The sequence below is a fragment of the Chiloscyllium punctatum genome, chromosome 5 (assembly GCF_047496795.1).
Source record: "Chiloscyllium punctatum isolate Juve2018m chromosome 5, sChiPun1.3, whole genome shotgun sequence".
Taxonomy (NCBI): domain Eukaryota; kingdom Metazoa; phylum Chordata; class Chondrichthyes; order Orectolobiformes; family Hemiscylliidae; genus Chiloscyllium; species Chiloscyllium punctatum.
In genome coordinates this window covers 10,072,646-10,092,057 of record NC_092743.1, presented here as the reverse complement: position 1 = coordinate 10,092,057, position 19,412 = coordinate 10,072,646, and the positions used below count along the sequence as shown (strand labels likewise).

General features: G+C 41.3%; 1 protein-coding gene across 3 annotated transcripts in view; it reads left to right on the top strand.

The window, feature by feature from the left end:
- The window catches only part of stk3 (serine/threonine kinase 3 (STE20 homolog, yeast)), a 423,830-nt gene that overhangs the window by 357,454 nt on the left and 46,964 nt on the right, over nt 1-19,412 (top strand). For all 3 annotated transcript variants that reach the window (XM_072569764.1, XM_072569765.1, XM_072569763.1), the window contains one exon: nt 8,892-9,067. In XM_072569764.1, coding sequence (XP_072425865.1) covers nt 8,892-9,067 — 176 coding nt within the window. The remainder of the gene's footprint in view (nt 1-8,891; nt 9,068-19,412) is intronic.

The window sequence follows — 19,412 nt, the reverse complement described above, 5'->3', positions numbered from 1 at the left end:
CAGACAGGCTTACTCATTACAGTTAAGAGTGCTCAACTAATTAAGTACTTTGTCATTTAATTAAAGCTAAACAAAACAGATTTACTGATTCAATGCAACGGAAAGTTTAGCAGAATTGTGGAAGTTGTTTACTTAGACAAAATTTCATGTTAAGAGAGGGAAAAGCCCCAAATACAAGGCATGTTTCATTATTAATATTTTAGAACTAGGAAGTAATGCTAGTCTTACCCATAGACAGTGAAGGATAAGAATGGAACACAAAGTTTGGATAAGTTTAGGCTTACGAGCATGAAGCTTAACCAGCTAATGGGAGAAAGCAGGCTCAGACATGTGTGGTGTTTATGAAGCAGAATGCTGGGTTTTTTTATGGTTGGTATGTATACGGCAACAAATTCAAGTAAACTTTAAAGCAAATGTTTACAACTTCCCATCCCATGCAATCATTTAACAGTTGTTTGTTTTATTATTTTATTCATGTAGTGACTGCTAAGATCATGATCATTTGTATTGTCTGTTAATTCTATGCAAATTTTAAAAAGAGCTCTGATGATTAGAATGTAGGAGAGTGCAAACAGTCCGGTTCATATTGAGACATCTTCAAGGAAGTGAGTGGAATTGGTAACAAAGATATACAGTTTGTGATTTGGGACAAGGATGTTGACTTTGGGTTAACCAACGTTTAACCAGAAGAAACTGCAGACTATCCAGGACAGGATGGTGAACAAGGAATCTAACAGCACCTGACTCTGCCTTCAGATTAATCCGATATACACTTTGATCAAAAAAATTCTACCTATAAAGCAGGCAAGTTATATGCCGTTATAAATTTGCATTGCTCTAGTTTTTAACTTTTCCGCACACCAACAGACCAATATTTACATACTGGTGGTCACTGTTCTGTAGACTCAGGACCAATAAAAGCAAGTTGACATTTTGAATGGCAGTGAATGACACACCCATCACCCTTAATTGGCCTTTCCCACTCATTAACCCATATAATAACAAGAAGGTCTCATTGTTTGGTGCCCAATATTTGGCCACCTAATTCTATGTGTACTTGTTTGGTTTCTGCATGTAACAAGAAAAATACACGGGAAGGCAAGATTATGAAACAACATTGCCATAAATTTATAATCAACGAGAGGAACTAAAAGTGAGCAGTGCATTGGAAATAATGCATCTAGAGATCTGTTTGGTTTAAATCTAGTATTGATATTTTTGACTGTTTATTGTAATGTTTCCCAAGCTGCATATAGAATCACAGAATTGTTACAGTGCAAAAGGAGCCCATTTGGTTCTTCATGCCTGCATGTTTCAATTGCTCCCTACTGCCAATCTTCTTCCTATTCCCCATAGTCCTTAGCACCATTTCTAACCAGATAATTACCCAATACCCTTTTGAATGCCTCAGTTGAACTTGCCTCCACCACTTTTCTGGGTACTGTATTCCATACCCTAACTGCTCATTGTGTGAAAAAATTTCTTTCTCACGTCACCTTTGCTTCATGAGCTCATCATTGTAAACCTCTGCCCTCTCAATCCTTTTTTTTCTACGAGCAAGAACAGCTTCTCCCTATCTATTCTGTCAGCTGATCATGACTTTGAAACCCTCTATCAAATCTTCTCCATCTTCTCTCTGAGGACAACCGCCCCAAACTTTTCAATCTGTCCTCATAGCTGAAGTTTGTCATTTGTGGGTCCTTTCTTGCAATTTTTTTCTGCACTCTTTCCAATGCATTTGCATCATTCTTGTAATGTGGCACTCATAACTGTACACATTAATCTAGCTGAGGTCTAACAAGTGTCTTGTACACGTTCAACATCACTTCCTTGTTCTATGCCCCTATTCAGTGAGCCAAATGTAAAGATGCCTATTTGTACTTCATGCACATTCCCAGTCATGCTGCAAGTCAGAATATATTCTAATAGACTGCCATAATCTCTTTTGAACTATTTCATCTTAACTTGCATGTGAATATTCAAAATACTGCTCAGTTATTTAAGTAAAATGGCATAAATGCCTTTCACAAATCTTACTGTTTGACATCATGATAAAATCATTTATGGTATAGTTGAACATGCACAGCCCATTGAGTCCAAGCAGGGACCCTGTTAAACAATTCAATGAGCCTCATCTCTGCACTCGATCTGTGCAGTTCGCAATTATTTCCTTCACGTAAGTAATCAAATAAAATCCAACTGTTCATTGTCTGATGCATTTCATTGCTTTTGAAATTTACATTTCTGCAATTGTCAATCAAATATAATATTCTTTAAAGATCTTTTATCTCCCAAAAGCTATTTTAAATCTGGTTTGAATACTGAGGTGCCTGAAATAACTGTATACCTAAATCACTGGGAAAATGCCATTAGTCTAGGGCTGCATCAGTGTCACAATAAAATGCAATACTACCTTCTCAGACCAGATGGGTTTGGAGTAAATGAGGCCATGCTAATGGTGTCCAGATCCCAAAATGACAATTTCTGAATTGATCAACTAAATTTCCAAGAAATAAGTTAATCTAATTATGTAGACATTTACTTGTGCTGACTTGCAAAATATGAATTATTTTTGCTTGCATTATGTTGGTTGATTTATGTTGTAAAGGGTAATTTTATTAAGCTTCTTAATTTGCAATTCATTTTGGTGTTTTTTAATTGCCTTTTGTGCAGTGTATTTTTTTATTAAGCTAAATTAGTTTAACTAAAAGTGTGCAACATATATTTATTCGCAGCATAGATATTAATGTTAATCTAAGCTCAATTATAGTTTATTAAAAATCATAATAAAATAATGTGAATAGAAAGTTTACGCTGTTGACTGCATTGTACCAATGTGTCAAAAAAAAAATTGTAATGCGCAGGATGCCCGTCAATACTTATTAAGAACAATGTCAAATTAACATTTTCATGTAGATTATCCATAAAAGAAGACTACTTCAATCTTAAGTGTCTTCCCTGTACTGATTTTGATGGTGTCCGTGTTTGTTTTGGTGGTGGACTGTGTAACCATGATGTGCCATGAATACGCTTTAAATTGAAACTCTGTTTACTTCCACATATGTTATGTCTAATAAGCTATTATGCTGGATGTGTAATTTAGAAAAAGTATGAAGGGATAATGGATACAAATCATCTATATTCGGGTATGATATTTATGTAGTGTGGGAACCGAAAAGGGATATTTGTTATGACGCATTTTTGTGCTTAGAAATTCATTGTGTTCACAGGCTGCATGCAATTTTAACATATTACCTGAGATTATTCAGTGAGAAAAGGGTTAGAGAAATGCTTTTTATCCAGACCAAAAGCAGTTACTCTGAAATTGTTGTCCTTGCTGACACAGTTTCCAACAGCTTGGGCATTGAACAGAGGACTGGTATTTAAATCTACTTGATTGTAAATAGGTGATGCAGAATATTCCCTCCAATATTAGTTACAGAGTTATACAGTCATACAAAACGGAAACAGACCCTTTGGGCTAACTCGTCCACACTGATAAAGTTTCCAAACTAAACTCGTCCCTAGGCATTTGTTTGTTTCTAATTCTTTAAAGTTGCTGAGTTGGACTGTCAAAGTTGAGATGCTGAGGGTGTCTGTCTTTCCCAGGCAGACTACAGCTTTCACCAAGTTGGAAAGCGTCCTATTCACTCTCCAGCTCATATAGCCTACTCGCTGTCCTCTGGGTACCAAACAGACAATTAAAGGAAGATCACTCCTGGGTAATTGCTCTTAATGAATCCATGGGCTCAGGACGTCAGTTTTACCCTGTGTTGAGGGCAAAGTAGAAAATAACACCAAGCAGACATTAAAATTTCTTTACCAGAGAATCAGAGATACCTCTACATCTCTCTGCAGATTGTGCATCTCAGAAATGCTACATTGTGCATAAATACTTATCATTGTTTTTACCTAAGAATTTGAAATAATATTGTCAGCAACATGACCATCAGGAGAAGAAAAATGAATAGGCAGACAGTGCAGGGATTCCTTGCAGCTGTTCCCTCAATAATAAGTATACCGCTTTGGATACTTTTTTGGGGGGGGTGGGGAGAAATGACCCTCTGGGGAAAGCCACAGCAGCAAGGTCTTTGGTCCTGAACCTGGCTCTGTTGCTCAGAAAGAGGGTGGGGAGGGGCTGGTGAGAGAATAGGATAGTGATAGGAGAATCAGTGGTTAGAGGATAAGACAGGAGATTCTGTGGTCGCAAGCAAGACTTCCAGGTGCCAAGGTCGGGGATGTCTTGGATCAAGTCTACATGATTCTTAAGGGGGCAGAAGAGCAGCCAGAGGTCATGGTTTATATCGGTACTGATGACATAGCTAGGAAGAAAGATGCGAACCTTAAAAGTGAATACAGGGAGTTAGGTTGGAAGCTAAAAGACATAATGAGCAGAGTAATAATCTCCAGGATTGTTACCGGATTGCTAGTGAGGCTAGGAACAGACAGCAAGTGTAGCTGAATACGTGGCAACTGAGCTGATGCAGGAGGGAGGACTTCAAATATATGGATCATTGGGGATCTTCTGGGGAAGTTGGGACCTGTACAAGGAGGACGAGCTGCACCTGAACTGGGTAGGAGATTTGCTAGAACTCTTTGGGAGGGATTAAACTAGTTTGGCAGGGGGTTGGGAATCAGTGCTACAGATCAAAGGATGGGGTAGCTGGTGAGCAGGCAGATACAGTGTGCAGAGTGTCTGTGAGGAAGGATAGTCAATTGATAGGGCAAAGTTGCAGTCAGTGTGATGGGTTGAAGTATGTCTATTTTAACGCAAGAAGTGTTAAGAATAAGGGTAATGAACTTGGAGCATGGATCAGTACTTGGAACCATGATATTGTGACCGTTATGGAGACTTGGATATCACAAAGGCAAGTCTGGTTGTTGGATGTTCAAGGGTATAGATGTATCAAAAGGAATAGGGAGGGAGTAAAAGAGTTTGGGGAGTGACATTGCTAATCAGGGATAGTATCATAGCTGCAGAAAGGGAGGTCATCAATGAGGTTTTGTCTACAGAGTCAGTATGGGTGGACATCAGAAACCAATAAGGGGCAGTCACTTTATTGGGAGTTTTCTGTAGACCCCCCAGTAGCAACAGAGACATTGAGGAGCAGATTGAGAGGCAGATTTTGAAAAGGGTTGTTGAAATCACCCATGACAACTTCCCTAATATTGATTGGAATCTCCTCAATGCAAATAGTTTGGATGGAGCAGATTTTGTCGGCTGTGTCCAGGATGGATTCTTGATTCAATATATAGATAGGCCAACTAGTGGGGAGCCATATTGTTGCTTGTCAGATCTCTTGGTGGGAGAGCATTTCGGTCATAGTGATCACAACTCCCTGACCTTTACTATACTCGTGGAGAGGGATAGGAGAAGACGGTATGGGATAGTATTTAATTGGAGGAGGGGGATTTGCAATGCTATTAGGCAGGAACTGTGGAGCATAAATTGGGAGCATATATTCTCAGCGAAATGCACAACAGAAATTGGAGGTTGTTTAGGGAGCACTTGCTGATAGAGCTGGATAGGTTTGTAGGGTGAAGGAATCTTGGATGACAAGAGATGTGAAACACCTAGTCAAGAGGAAGAAGGAAGCTAGTTGAGGAACCAAGGATCAGACCGGGCTCTAGCGGGTTTACAAGGTAACCAGGAAGGAACAGAAGAATGGACTTGGGAGAGCTAGAAGGGTGTATAAAAAAGCTTGGCATGTAGGATTAAGGAAGACCCCAAGGTGTTCTATACTTCTGTAAGGAACAAGAGGACAGCCAGAGTGAGGGTAGGGCCAAATAGGGATAGTGCAGGGAAGTTGTGCCTGGAGTTGGAGGAGGTGGGGAGGTCCTTAATGAATACTTTGCTTCAGTATTCACTGCTGAGAGGAACCTTGTCATTTATGTGGGCAGTGTGAAACAGGCTGATTATGCTCAAACAGGTTGATGTTAAGAAGGAGGATGAGGTGGAAATTTTGAAAAACATGAAGCTAGATATGTCCCCTGGGCCAGATGGGATATACCCAAGGTTACTTCGGGAAGCAGGTTAGGTGAATTGGCCATGCCAAATTGTCCATAGTGTTCAGGGATGCATAGGTTTGGTGCGTTAGTCAGGGGTAAATGTAGAATAATAGGGTAGGGGAATGGATCAGGGTGGGTTGCTGTACGGAGGGTCAGTATGGACCTGTTGCGTCAAGTGAGTGTTTCCACGCTGTAGGAATTCTATGAATTCTGTGATGAGAGGGAAGAGATTAGTGCACCTTTGGCGATGATCTTTGCATCCACACTGTCCACTGGAGTAGTACCAGATGATTGAAGGGTGGCAAATGTTCAAGAAAGGGAATAGGGATAACCCTGGGAATTACAGACCAGTCAGTCTTGTGTCGGTTGTGGGCAAATTATTGGAGAGGATTCAGAGAGTCAGAATTTAAGATTATTTGGAAAAACATAGTTTGATTAGAGATGGTCAGCATGGCTTTGTGAGGGGCAGGTCATGCCTCACAAGCCTTATTGAATTATTTGAGAATGTGACAAAACACATTGTTGAAGGTAGAGCAGTGGATGTGGTGTACAGAGGAACCTTAATTATCTGGCATTTGATTATCTAAATAAAATACTTCCCGCCCGTGTCATTTGGATAATCAAGATTCCTCTGTATATGGATTTTAGCAAGGCATTTGGTAAAGTTTCCAATGGTAATCTCATTTGGAAAGTAAGTATGCATGGGATACAGGGAAATTTGGCTATCTGGATATAGTATTGGATGGCCCATAGAAGACCGAGTTGGTAGTAGATGGAAAATATTCAGCTTGGAGCTCAGTGACCAGTGATGTTCCACAGTGAACTTCTGGGATTCTGCTCTTTGTGATTTTTATAAATGACTTGGATGAGGAAGGGTACATTAATAAGTTTGCTGATGACGCGAAGATTAGTGGAGTTGTGGATAGCGTGGAGGGCTGTTTAAAGTTGCAACGGAACATTGACTGGATGCAAAGCTTGGCTGATAAGTGGCAGGTGGAGTTCACCCTGTGAAGTGATTTTGAATGCAGATTACAGGGTTAAAGGCAGGAGTCTTGGCAATATGGAGGAGGAGAGGGATCTTGGCATCCATGTCCACAGATCTATCAAAATTTCCACCTACATTGATAGGGTTTTTAAGAAGACGTGCGGTGTGTTGCCTTTCATTAGGGGGATTGAGTTTAAGAGCTGCTAGGTTATGCTGCAGCTCTATAAAGCCCTGGTTAGACCACACTTGGAATATTGAGTTCAGTTCTGGTCATCTCATTATAGGAAGGATGTGGAAGCTTGAGAGAGTGCAGAGGAGATCTATCAGGATGCTGCCTGGGCAGAAGGGCATGTCTTATGAAGAAAGGTTGAGGGAGCTAGGGCTTTTCTTATTAGAAGAAGGGTGAGAGGTGACTCATTAGAGGTGTAGAAGATGATGAGAGGCATAGAGTGGATAGCCAGAGACTTTTCCACAGGTTGGAAATGTCTATCATAAGGGGACGTAATTTTAAGGTGATTGGAGGAAGATTTAGGGGAGATGTCAAAGGTAGGTTTTTTTACGCAGCGCGGTAGGTGTGTGGAATGCACTGCCAGCGGTGGTAGTAGAGTCAGATACATAGGGACGTTTAAGTGACTCTTGGATAGACACATGGATGATAGTAAAATGAAGGGTATGTAGGTTAGTCTTATCTTGGATTAGGATAAAAGGTTGGTACAACACAGAGGGCTGAAGGGCTTGTACTGTGCTGTACTGTTCTGTGTTCTATGTTCTATTTCACTTTACTGCTGTCCTGGTCCTCAGTTTTATTTTATCCTTTGCATTGTCAGACTTTAACAAAAATATTTTCTTCTTGCTTTCACCAGTTTCAGTGGCTCTGAGTGTTGACCAAACTTTTCTGTTTCTAACTCATCTGAGAAAATGTAATTCCAAAATGAGTGAGACATAACTAAAAGGGAGCCTCATTTTAGGAAATGAATTTTCCAACTGAGAGAACCGTTATTCATTTTCTTAATAGTGACTCATTTAAAAAGAAAAATGGTCCATTGTATTACCATGATTTTACTGAATCATTTATGTCTTGTTAAAAGGGTATTGTTTGTTCACATGGGTATCACTGGCTAGACCAACAGTTATTGTCCCTCACTAATTGCCTGGAGGACAATTAAGAGTCAACCAAATTGTGGATCTAGAGTCACATGTAGGCCAGAGCAGATAAGGATGGCAGATTGCCTTCCCTAAAAAGCATTAGTGAACCAGATGGATTTTTACAACAATTGACCGTTGTTACAAAGTTGCCATTGGCTAGTTTCTTATTCCAAATTTTTATGTAATTCCTATTTCACCATCTGCCATGGTGGATTCAAATCTATGTCCCCAGAACATTCTTCTGTGGCTCATGGCTTACTAGTCCAGTGATATTATTACTACATCACTGTGTCCCCAAAATGAAGGCAATATTTTGCTTTCTAACTTGTTTCCTGTCCTTAAAAAAAACCTTCAGAATAATAATTTTAAAAATTATAGGTGAATTTGCTTATACAAAAGGTCTTCACAGTAGTTAAGTGCAGTACAAGTTTGACTACTTCTTTTAATTTTTGTAAAATAAAGTTGAATATGAAAAAGGAAAGAACATAATTGCCTATATGTGATGCTTTTTGTGACTTTGAAATGTTTCACAGAAGATTTGTTACTTTTGAAATTTGTTACTATTTACTGTTCTTTGATCCCAAATGTTTAAGTTTCTTCAACAACATTTATCCATTTCTATATCTCTACTTTTGGAAAGAAAATGTTTTCATTTGGTTACATTGCAGAATCTGGAAAAAGTTTCATGAACAGCATAAAGTGGAACTTTGAATATTGTTGACTAACGTGGTACTTTTTCTTTCTCTTGCAGGGAATGATGCTGCAGAACAACACCAAAGACCAGCCTTCATGGATTATTTTGACAAACAGGAAAAAAATACTAAATCCCTGGGAAACTGTAATCGGAGTCTGCAAGAGTCTTTCCACAAATTAAAAAATCCTTTCCCTGATAATTGGAAGGTACCGCAAGATGGAGACTTTAACTTTGTAAGTAGAGATTTTAAGTGGAATAATTGGAGGTACAATCTTCTGAACAGAGAGACAATGTGTAGTGCTAATAATTAATATTCATCATAAAAAGTTTTTGATCTGATGCAAGTCTGAAAGAGCAAATACCACTGTGAGGTCTACATCACTTATGCAAGAGTGATGGGCGACAAACATTGAAAAGAATGAATTGAAACGGAAAATGCTGGCAATTCTCAGCAGGCCTGGCAGCATCTGAGCAGTATGTGACATGCGTGTCCAGGAAATGACCATCTCCCTCTGCCATTCAATGGCATTACCATCATTTACTCCCCTGTTATTAGCATATTGTGGTTGCCAGTGATCTGCACCAACCATGTAATCACTATCTATGAGAGCAAGTTAGAGATTGGCATTGATCAGCTTCTCTTCTGACACCATCAAAACTTGTCCACCATTTACAAGACATAATTGCAAGTGATATCTACCAGACAATGTGGAAAATTGCTCAACTTTGACCTATACCCAAAAAACAGGACAAATCTAACCTAGCTAATTACTGCCATTAAAGTCTGCTCTTGATGTTCACTAAAGTGATATAAGAGGTCATCAACAGTGCTAAAAGCAGTACTGTTTAGCAATAAACTTAGCAGTGTGAAAGATAAGGCAAAAGTATTCATAACAATCTTAAGCCAGAAGTACTGATTGGACAATGTATCCAGGCCTGCTGCAGAGGTCCCCAGCATCCTAGATCGCAGTCTTCAACATTCAGTTGACTCATATTTGATATGAAAATCGGTTGGGGGCATTGAATACTGCAAAGGCTATAGGTCCATCAATAGCACTGAAGATTTGTGCTCCAGAACTCGTTGGACCCCTCGCCAAGCTGTTCCAGGATAGCTACAACACTAGCATCTACCTGACAATGTAGAAAACTCCAGCAGGTACGCCCTGTGCACAAAAAGCAGGACAGGTTCTACACGACCCTATCGGTCCACTCTCAGTAAAGTGATGGAACATATCATCTGTGCTATCAACTAGCAATAACCTGTGACCTGCTCATTGAGGCTCTGTTTAGGTTCTGCCAGGGCCCCACCCAGCTCCTGGTTTCATTACAGCCTTGTACCAAACATGCTCAAAAGAGTTAAATTTCAGAAGGATGGTGAGAGTGAATATGCTTAATATCAAGGTCTTATTTAACCGAGTTTGAAATTAAGGAGCCTTAGCAAAACTGGAGTCATTGGGATTTCAGGGGAAAACTCTTCACTGTTTAAAGTCCTACAAAGAAAGATATTTATGGTTATTGGAGATCAGTCATCTCAGCTCCAGGGAATCAATACAGGAGTTATTCAGGGTACTTTTGTAGACTCCACTATCTTTCACAATTTGAGCAGTGACATTTCCTAAATCACCTAGTCAGAAGTGGGAAAGTTCACAATGATTGAACAACGTTCAGATCCATCAGTGACTCCTAAGATACCAAAACGGTCTGTGTCCACATGCAGCAAAACTTGGACAATATCCAGGCTTGGGCTGATATATGGCAAGTAACATCCATACCACACAAGTGTCAGGCAATGACCATCTTCAACTAAAAAGAATCTGATTGCTGTCAATGACATTCAATGGCATTGCCATCACTGAATTCCCCACTATTGACATCTGAACAGGACTAGCCACAAGTATTGTGGGCTACAGGAGCAGGACAGATGCTAGGAATCCCATAGGATGTAACTCACCTTCTGACTTCCTGAAGCCTATTCACCATCTACAATTCAGGAGTGTGATGGAATACTTGCCTGGATGATTGCAACTCCAACTGTACTGAAGAAGCTCAACACCATTCAGAACAAAGAAGCCTATTTGATAGGCACCCCAGCCACCACTTCCAATATTCACTCACTTCACCACCAATGCACAGTACTGCAGTGAGCATCTTCTCCCAAGATGCACTGTAGATGGTAACTCGCCTAGGTTTCTCCAACAGCACCTTTTGACCTCTACCACCCTGAAGGTCAAGTGCAGATAGCTAGCAAGTTCCCCTCAAAGTCGCTCACCATCCTCGATTTTGGACCTACATCTGGACCAAAATCATGAAGCACCCTTCTTCACAATACTGTGGGTGTCCTTACACCCCAAGGGTTACAATAGTTGAAGTCAGTTCACCACCACCTTCTTCAGGGCAATTTAGCTGGACAGTAAATGTTGGCCTGTCCAGTGTCAGCCATGAACAAATAGATAAAGAAACGAAAGCGTAATGTCCATCCTCCCTAATAGTTAAATGTTAGCCAAATGTCCACGCCAGCACCTAGACTTTAATCAATGCCAGGCCTTAACTGCAGAACACTCTGGGCTCATCTCTAGGTCAGATGGCTGTGCTGAGGCCATACCATGTCAAAAGACCATCATGCCAGGCTGTGAAGGGACTGCCATGCCAGGCCGATGAGAGACCATTGCGCCAAGCCGCTGAGAGGTTGCCACACTGGATCAAGAGGCTGACGAGCCATACTGGGAGACTGCTATACTGGGCTAGGAGACAGCCACAACGGGCCAAGAGGCCATCTTGCTGTGCCAAAAGATTGCCACACCGGATCTGCACTGAGGCTGAGATTCTGAGTCGGCACAAGGAAAAAAGTACAAAGGAGAAAATATTCTTTAGTTTAAATGTTCGGGATTTGACATGCTTGTCGGACAATTTCCTCAAGGATATTTGTAATGTACTAAGGTGTTCCTGAGAATTCAGTCATAGCACAGGCACTCTGCACTCATATGCTTTTTCCTATAATGAGTTAAGCTATGGAGAAAGAATATTTGCATTATATACTGTGCACCTTTCATGACCACAACATCATTTTACAGTTGAAGTACTCTTGAATTGGAATAGATATTGTCCCTTTCACTTTTAATTGCTAACATTGAATTCACCTGAAACAGCAGGTAAGCCTCAGTTGTGAGGCCATTTTTTTTTTGGATTGTGGCACTGTCTTTTTGGGGCAGAGGTTAAAGATTATTCACAGAATGCCAGGGCTCCATATAAATGCAAATTTGCAGAAGGAGAGCCTAACACGCTCAAGAAGATAGCATGAAAATCCGATGCTGGGACAAGGTAAGTTGGTGCTAAAAGCTTATTCATTTTATCTGGTCTAGAGCACAAAAACATGACCACAGGACAGTTTGTATGCGGTGAACAGATATACAACATGACAGCTTTTGGCAGCACCACAGCTAGGAAGCTGGAACCATATCCAAATATTATGGGCTGAGTTTTGGGGGAAATAAGATTGAGCAGCTGGGCAGAAAGCTGTCAGGGTGGCATTCTGAGCTGGAGTCTGGTCACCTGATAACTGATCACAGGAAGAAGTAGTAAGTGGACTGCTGGGTTGAGTTGGAATCACTGTGAAGGAAATTTTAAAAACCAAAATGCTCCAAAGACAGGAGTGTTGAAATATCTCTTGAGGAAGACCAGCATTTAAAAGTTTGTTGGGATCACTGATGCCTGAGTGGGTTGCTCAGAACGTTTGTGGGATCTGTCAGGGTTGTGACTGTTATTTAATGTGCAGTAAGTGGTGTGCTCGATAATGGTTTGCAGGTTAATTTATGTTTATTTCATATTAGTTCTGGATTCATTCTTATTCTTTCATAGGATGTGGATATTGGTGGCAAGGTCAGCATTTGTTGCTCGTCTCTAATTGACCTTGAAATGTATAGCTTGCTGCAGCATAACACTGAGAGTTGACCCAGTTCAGCTTGATGGCAACATTTAAGTGCAGACATGTACTGTAAGTTGATCAAAGATGTTGTAAGGGTTGTTAAAGAGGGCATATCAGACGCTAATATTCATGTATGTGGGGTGCTTGTGGCCAGTGTCCATGAACCAAATCATCCGCTGACATTTCTGCCACCTCCAAACAGACCCCACCACCAGGGATATATTTCCCTCCCCAACCCTTTCCACCTTCCGCAAAGACCGTTCCCTCCGTGACTACCTGGTCAGGTCCACGCCCCCCTTCAACCCACCCTCCCATCCTGGCACCTTCCCCTGCCACTGCAGGAATTGCAAAACCTGTGCCCACACCTCCTCCCTCACCTCCATCCAAGGCCCTAAAGGAGCCTTCCATCAAAGTTTTGCCTGCACATCCACCAATATAGTTTATTGTATCCATTGCTCCTGATGCAGTCTCCTCTATATTGGGGAGACTGGACGCCTTCTAGCAGAGTGCTTTAGGGAACATCTCCGGGACACCCGCACCAATCAACCACACCGCCCTGTGGACCAACATTTCAACTCCCCCTCCCACTCTGCCGAGGACATGGAGGTCTTGGGCCTCCTTCACCGCCGATCCCTCACCACCAGACGCCTGGAGGAAGAATGCCTCATTTTCTGCCTCGGAACACTTCAACCCCAGGACATCAATGTGGACTTCAACAGTTTCCTCATTTCCCCTTCCCCCACCTCACCCCAGTTCCAAACTTCCAGCTCAGCACTGTCCCCATGACTTGTCCTACCTGCCTATCTTCTTTTCCACCTATCCACTCCACCCTTTTCCCCCCCTGACCTATCACCTTCATCCCCTCCCCCACTCACCTATTGTACTCTATGCTACTTTCTCCCCACCCCCACCCTCCTCTCACTTATCTCTCCACCCTTCAGGCTCTCTGCCTGTATTCCTGATGAAGGGCTTTTGCCCGAAACGTCGATTTTACTGCTCCTCGGATGCTGCCTGAACTGCTGTGCTCTTCCAGCATCACTAATCCAGAATCTTGTTTCCAGCATCTGCAGTCATTGTTTTTACCTATCAAGTCATTGGTGCCCTGTGACAAAGGGACGTCCTTCTAAGTAAGCAATGAGCTGAAGTCACCAGGTCTGCACTCTGAGAGTTCTCATTGTCTAGTTGGTTTGGATTGTTTGGTAAGTTAGGAAGCTGAATATCAATAAGGCAAGCTGGGCCTTAAGGCATTTAACAAGCATTAAAGCACTAAATTGGAAACTTGTTCTTGATTAACAAAGAACTTACCTTGCAGCTTGTCAGATGCAGGACAGATGCAGTGAGATGCACCCAATGTCAAGATAGGACACACCTGACTTGTTGCCCACTTCTGCAGGAGACCAGCACTTAGTTAAAACACTTAGACATCCAGTGCAGACACAATGGCTGAAATGGCCTCATTCTGCACACTAACAATTCCATGATTCTGGTTGCAATTATAATCCAGAGGAGAGTAATACAAGTAATCAAATAAAAGAGATTTTAATAAGTGTACAATATGTTGTTATGATTTAGGAATTTGGACTTTAAAGTAGAAGTAAAATAAATGTGGGGTTTTGGTTCCAAATGAAATAATTGTTTGAGGTCAAAAAGTCATTGGAATAATATAATTTCCAAGAAAGCTTGTAACATTGGATAGGTGTCCAGTATGATACTGTGTTGTTAACTGATAAAGTTTTTACAAAGGAGAAAGTGAGGACTGCAGATGCTAGAGCTCAGAGTCGAGAGTGTAGTGCTGGAAAAGCACAGCAGGTCAGACAGCATCTGAGGAGCAGGAGAATCAACGTTTTGAGCGTAAGCGCTTCATCAGGAAAAGTTTTTATGAAGTTGAACTTGTATGACAGACAGCAAAAACAAACCAGGGGTCACCAGTGATTTTAGTTCAGAAGAGAACAATTTCAGAATGACAAAAGGCTTTTTTAGTTTGTCAAGTCTTCAAGCGTGAGAATTTATGTAGAAGTTTTCAAGCTCTCAGAACTGAAAAGAGGTTTAGGCCATGAGAACTGGAAAGAAGTCTCAGCCATTAAATCTCGAAAATGTGAGTTAAATAATAAGTTAAAGAATTCAGGTAAGAATAACAGTATCAATAAGATTGAATATCTACAAAAGGCTGGGGAAGAGAATGGTATTTTTGTTTTGCAGTTTGTGTTAAGATCTTTTCAGATTGATTTACAAGTGTGTTTCCATAGCTTTGTTTATTAATTGTATGTAATACGTGTGTGTTAATTTGTTAAAAGAACATAGATATCCTCATGTGAATTTTCAGTAATTACCTACCACAAGAACCAACTGCAAAAATAAAACTATCAGCCAGTTTCATTTTGGTTATCTGTACCATAGTAATCCCTTATGATTTCCATGTATGAAGGCTTTTTAAAAAGGGCAAAGATTTGCTCAGTAGCTTTGAACAGAGAGACTCACTATTGAATATTTAGTAATTGCCTTTTATGGATTTGATTTAGCATATTTTAAATACCCAGCCTAACCATAAGAGTACTGCTTCTTGTAAATTTTAGTAAATTATGGAAATTTGTTACTTTCTAGTATAATGTACAAATGAGTATCAAAACAGATTAACAGCAATATTAAAAGAGCATGGTGGCTCAGTGGTTAGCACTACTGCCTCATAGCACCATGGTTCTAGGTTCAATTCCAGCCTCGGGCGACTGTCTGTGTGGAGTTTGCACATTTTCCCCCGTGTCTGCGTGGGTTTCCTCCGGGTGCTCCGGTTTCCTCCCACAGTCCAACGATGTGTAGGCCAGGTGAATTGGCTAAACTAAATTGACATAGTGTTAGGAAAATTAGTCAGAGGGAATGGGGTCTGAGTGGGTTACTCTTCAGAGGGTCGGTGTGAACTGGTTGGGCCGAAGGGCCTGTTTCCACACTGTAGAGAATTGAACCAATAAAGTGAAAATATTCATTTCATTGAACATTTAGTGAATGTGGTAAAATTAATTGTTAGTGAATACCAAAATGCAAATGTAGCTTTTTTTAAAAATGTGGCATTGCCACATACTTTATTGATAATCCTCTTAACTTTCTCATCAAACAATAGTTTGAGAGCTTCTTACTTTAAATGTGTGGTGGTCCTATTTCTGAGGGGTATTCTTCAGGATTGCAGAAATTTATTACATGCATAAAAACATCAGTAAATATAAATAAAATATCCCCAAGGTCATAGCTGATCTGTTTCTGATTCGAATTCCACATTCCTATTTGCTTCCAATAATCCTTGATTTTCCTGACTCTCAAGAATCTATCCACCTCTGTGTCTTTAACATTCCTATCTGTACTACCTTCTGAGACAGGGTGTTCAAAGTCGCACAACCCTCTGAGATAGACCCCATCTCTGTCATAGAGAGTCATAGAGTCATAGAGATGTACAGCATGGAAACAGACCCGTCGGTCCAACCCGTCCATGCCGACCAGATATCCCAACCCAATCTAGTCCCACCTGCCAGCACCCGGCCCATATCCCTCCAAACCCTTCCTATTCATATACTCATCCAAATGCCTCTTAAATGTTGCAATTGTACCAGCCTCCACCACTTCCTCTGGCAGCTCATTCCATACACGTACCACCCTCTGTGTGAAAAAGTTGCCCCTTAGGTCTCTTTTATATCTTTCCCCCCTCACCCTAAACCTATGCCATCTAGTTCTGGACTCCCCAACCCCAGGGAAAAGACTTTGTCTATTTATCCTATCCATGCCCCTCATAATTTTGTAAACCTCTATAAGGTCACCCCTCCGCCTCCGCTCCAGGGAAAACAGCCCCAGCCTGTTCAGCCTCTCCCTATAGCTCAGATCCTCCAACCCTGGCAATATCCTTGTAAATCTTTTCTGAACCCTTTCAAGTTTCACAACATCTTTCCGATAGGAAGGAGACCAGAATTGCACGCAATATTCCAACACTAGTCTAACCAATGTCCTGTACAGCCGCAACATGACCTCCCAATCCCTGTACTCAATACTCTGACCAATAAGGAAAGCATACCAAACACCGCCTTCACTATCCTATCTACCTGTGACTCCACTTTCAAGGAGCTATGAACCTGCACTCCAAGGTCTCTTTGTTCAGCAACACTCCCTAGGACTTTACCATTAAGTGGAAAAGTCCTGCTAAGATTTGCTTTCCTAAAATGCAGCACCTCGCATTTATCTAAATTAAACTCCATCTGCCACTTCTCAGTCCATTGGCCCATCTGGTCAAGATCCTATTGTAATCTGAGGTAACCCTCTTTGCTGTCCACTACAGCTTCAATTTTGGTGTCATCTGCAAACTTACTAACTGTGCCTTTTATGCTTGCATCCAAATAATTTATGTAAATGACAAAAAGTAGAGGGCCCAGCAGCGATCCTTGTAGCACTCCACTGGTCACAGGCCTCCAGTCTGAAAAACAACCCTCCACCACCACCCTCTGTCTTCTAACTTTTGAGCTAGTTCAGTATCCAAATGGCTAGTTCTCCCTATATTCCATGAGATCTAACCTTGCTAATCAGTCTCCCATGGGGAACCTTGTCGAACGCCTTACTGAAGTCCATATAGATCACATCTACCGCTCTGCCCTTATCAATCTTCTTTGTTACTTCTTCAAAAAACTCAATCAAGTTTGTGAGACATGATTTCCCACACACACAGCCATGTTGACTATCCCGAATCAGTCCTTTGCTTTCCAAATACATATACATCCTGTCCCTCAAGGTTCCCTCCAACAACTTGCCCACCACCGTGGTCAGGCTCACTGGTCTATAGTTCCCTGGCTTGTCCTTACCACCCTTCTTAAACAGTGGCACCATGTTTGCCAACCTACTGTCTTCTGGCACCTCACCTGTGACTATCGATGATACAAATATCTCAGCAAGAGGCCCAGCAATCACTTCTCTAGTTTCCCACAGAGTTTTTGGGTACACTTGATCAGGTCCTGGAGATTTATCCAGTTTAATCGAAAAAGGGCAAACCATAATGTTAAAACAGTGCCCCATTTTTGTAGACTGATCATCAAGAGGAAATATTCTTTCCACATCCAATCTGTGAAGACTAAAAAGGATTTTATACACTAATCAAATCACCCCAAACTCTCCTGAATTCTATTGGGAAAAGGTCTATTCTGTCCAATCTATCCATATAAGGCATTCTAGGAAACAATCTAGTGAACCTCTTGTAAACTACTTCCAATTAATTTACATTTCTCCTTAAAAAGGAGACCAAAACTGCACACAGTATTTGAGCTGTGGTCCCACCAATCTCCTGTACAACTGAAGCACAATATCTTTACTTTTATGTTCAATTTCTCATGTAATAAAGCCCTTCTTGATTATTTGCTATACCTGTGTACTAACGCTTTGTGACTTATGCATTAGAGTGCACAAATCCCTCTGCCCCTTGGAATTCTGCAGTTGTTCTTAGTTGAAGCAGTACACTTTTTTTTCTTTATTCCTCCTGCCAAAGTAAACAAATTCACATTTTCCCACATTATATTCCATTTGTTAGACTTATGCCTGTTCAATCTGTCCAAGTCCATCTGTAACTTATGTTTTCTTCACAATGTGCTTTCCTACCTTTATTAATGACTTAGATGAGGGAGTCGAAGGGTGGGTCAGTAAATTTGCAGATGATGCGAAGATAGGTGGAGTTGTGGACAGTGAGGAGGGCATTTGTCGTTTGCAAAGGGACTTAGATATGATGCAGAGCTGGGCTGAGGAGTGGCAGATGGAGTTCAACCCTGCCAAGTGTGAGGTTGTCCATTTTGGAAGAACAAATAAGAATGCGGAATACAGGGTTAATGGTAGGGTTCTTAGTCAGGTGGAGGAACAGAGGGATCTTGGGGTCTACGTACATAGATCTTTGAAAGTTGCCACTCAGGTGGATAGAGTTTGTAAGAAGGCCTATGGAGTATTATCGTTCATTAGCAGAGGGATTGAATTCAAGAGTCGTGAAGTGATGTTGCAGCTGTACAGGACTTTGGTTAGGCCACAGTTGGAGTACTGTGTGCAGTTCTGGTCGCCTCACTTTAGGAAAGATGTGGAAGCTTTGGAGAGGGTGCAGAGAAGATTTACCAGGATGTTGTCTGGAATGGAGAATAGGTCGTACGAGGATAGGTTGAGAGTTCTCGGCCTTTTCTCGTTGGAACGGCGAAGGATGAGGGGTGACTTGATAGAGGTTTATAAGATGATCAGTGGAATAGATAGAGTAGACAGTCAGAAACATTTTCTCCTGGGTACAACAGAGTGTTACAAGGGGACATAAATTTAAGGTGAAGGGTGGAAGGTATAGGGGAGATGTCAGGGGTGGGTTCTTTACCCAGAGAGTGGTGGGGGCATGGAATGCGCTGCCCGTGGGAGTGGTAGAGTCAGAATCATTGGCGACCTTTAAGCGGCATTTGGATAGGTACATGGATGGGTGCTTAATCTAGGTTAGAAGTTCGGCACAACATCGTGGGCCGAAGGGCCTGTTCTGTGCTGTATTGTTCTATGTTCTATGTTCTACCTACCTTGCTGTTATTGGCAAATTTATCTATTATGCCATCTTTCCCTTCATCTAAGTCATTGATGTAAATTATAGAAATTTGAGGGCTTAGCACAGATGCTTGTAGGACTCC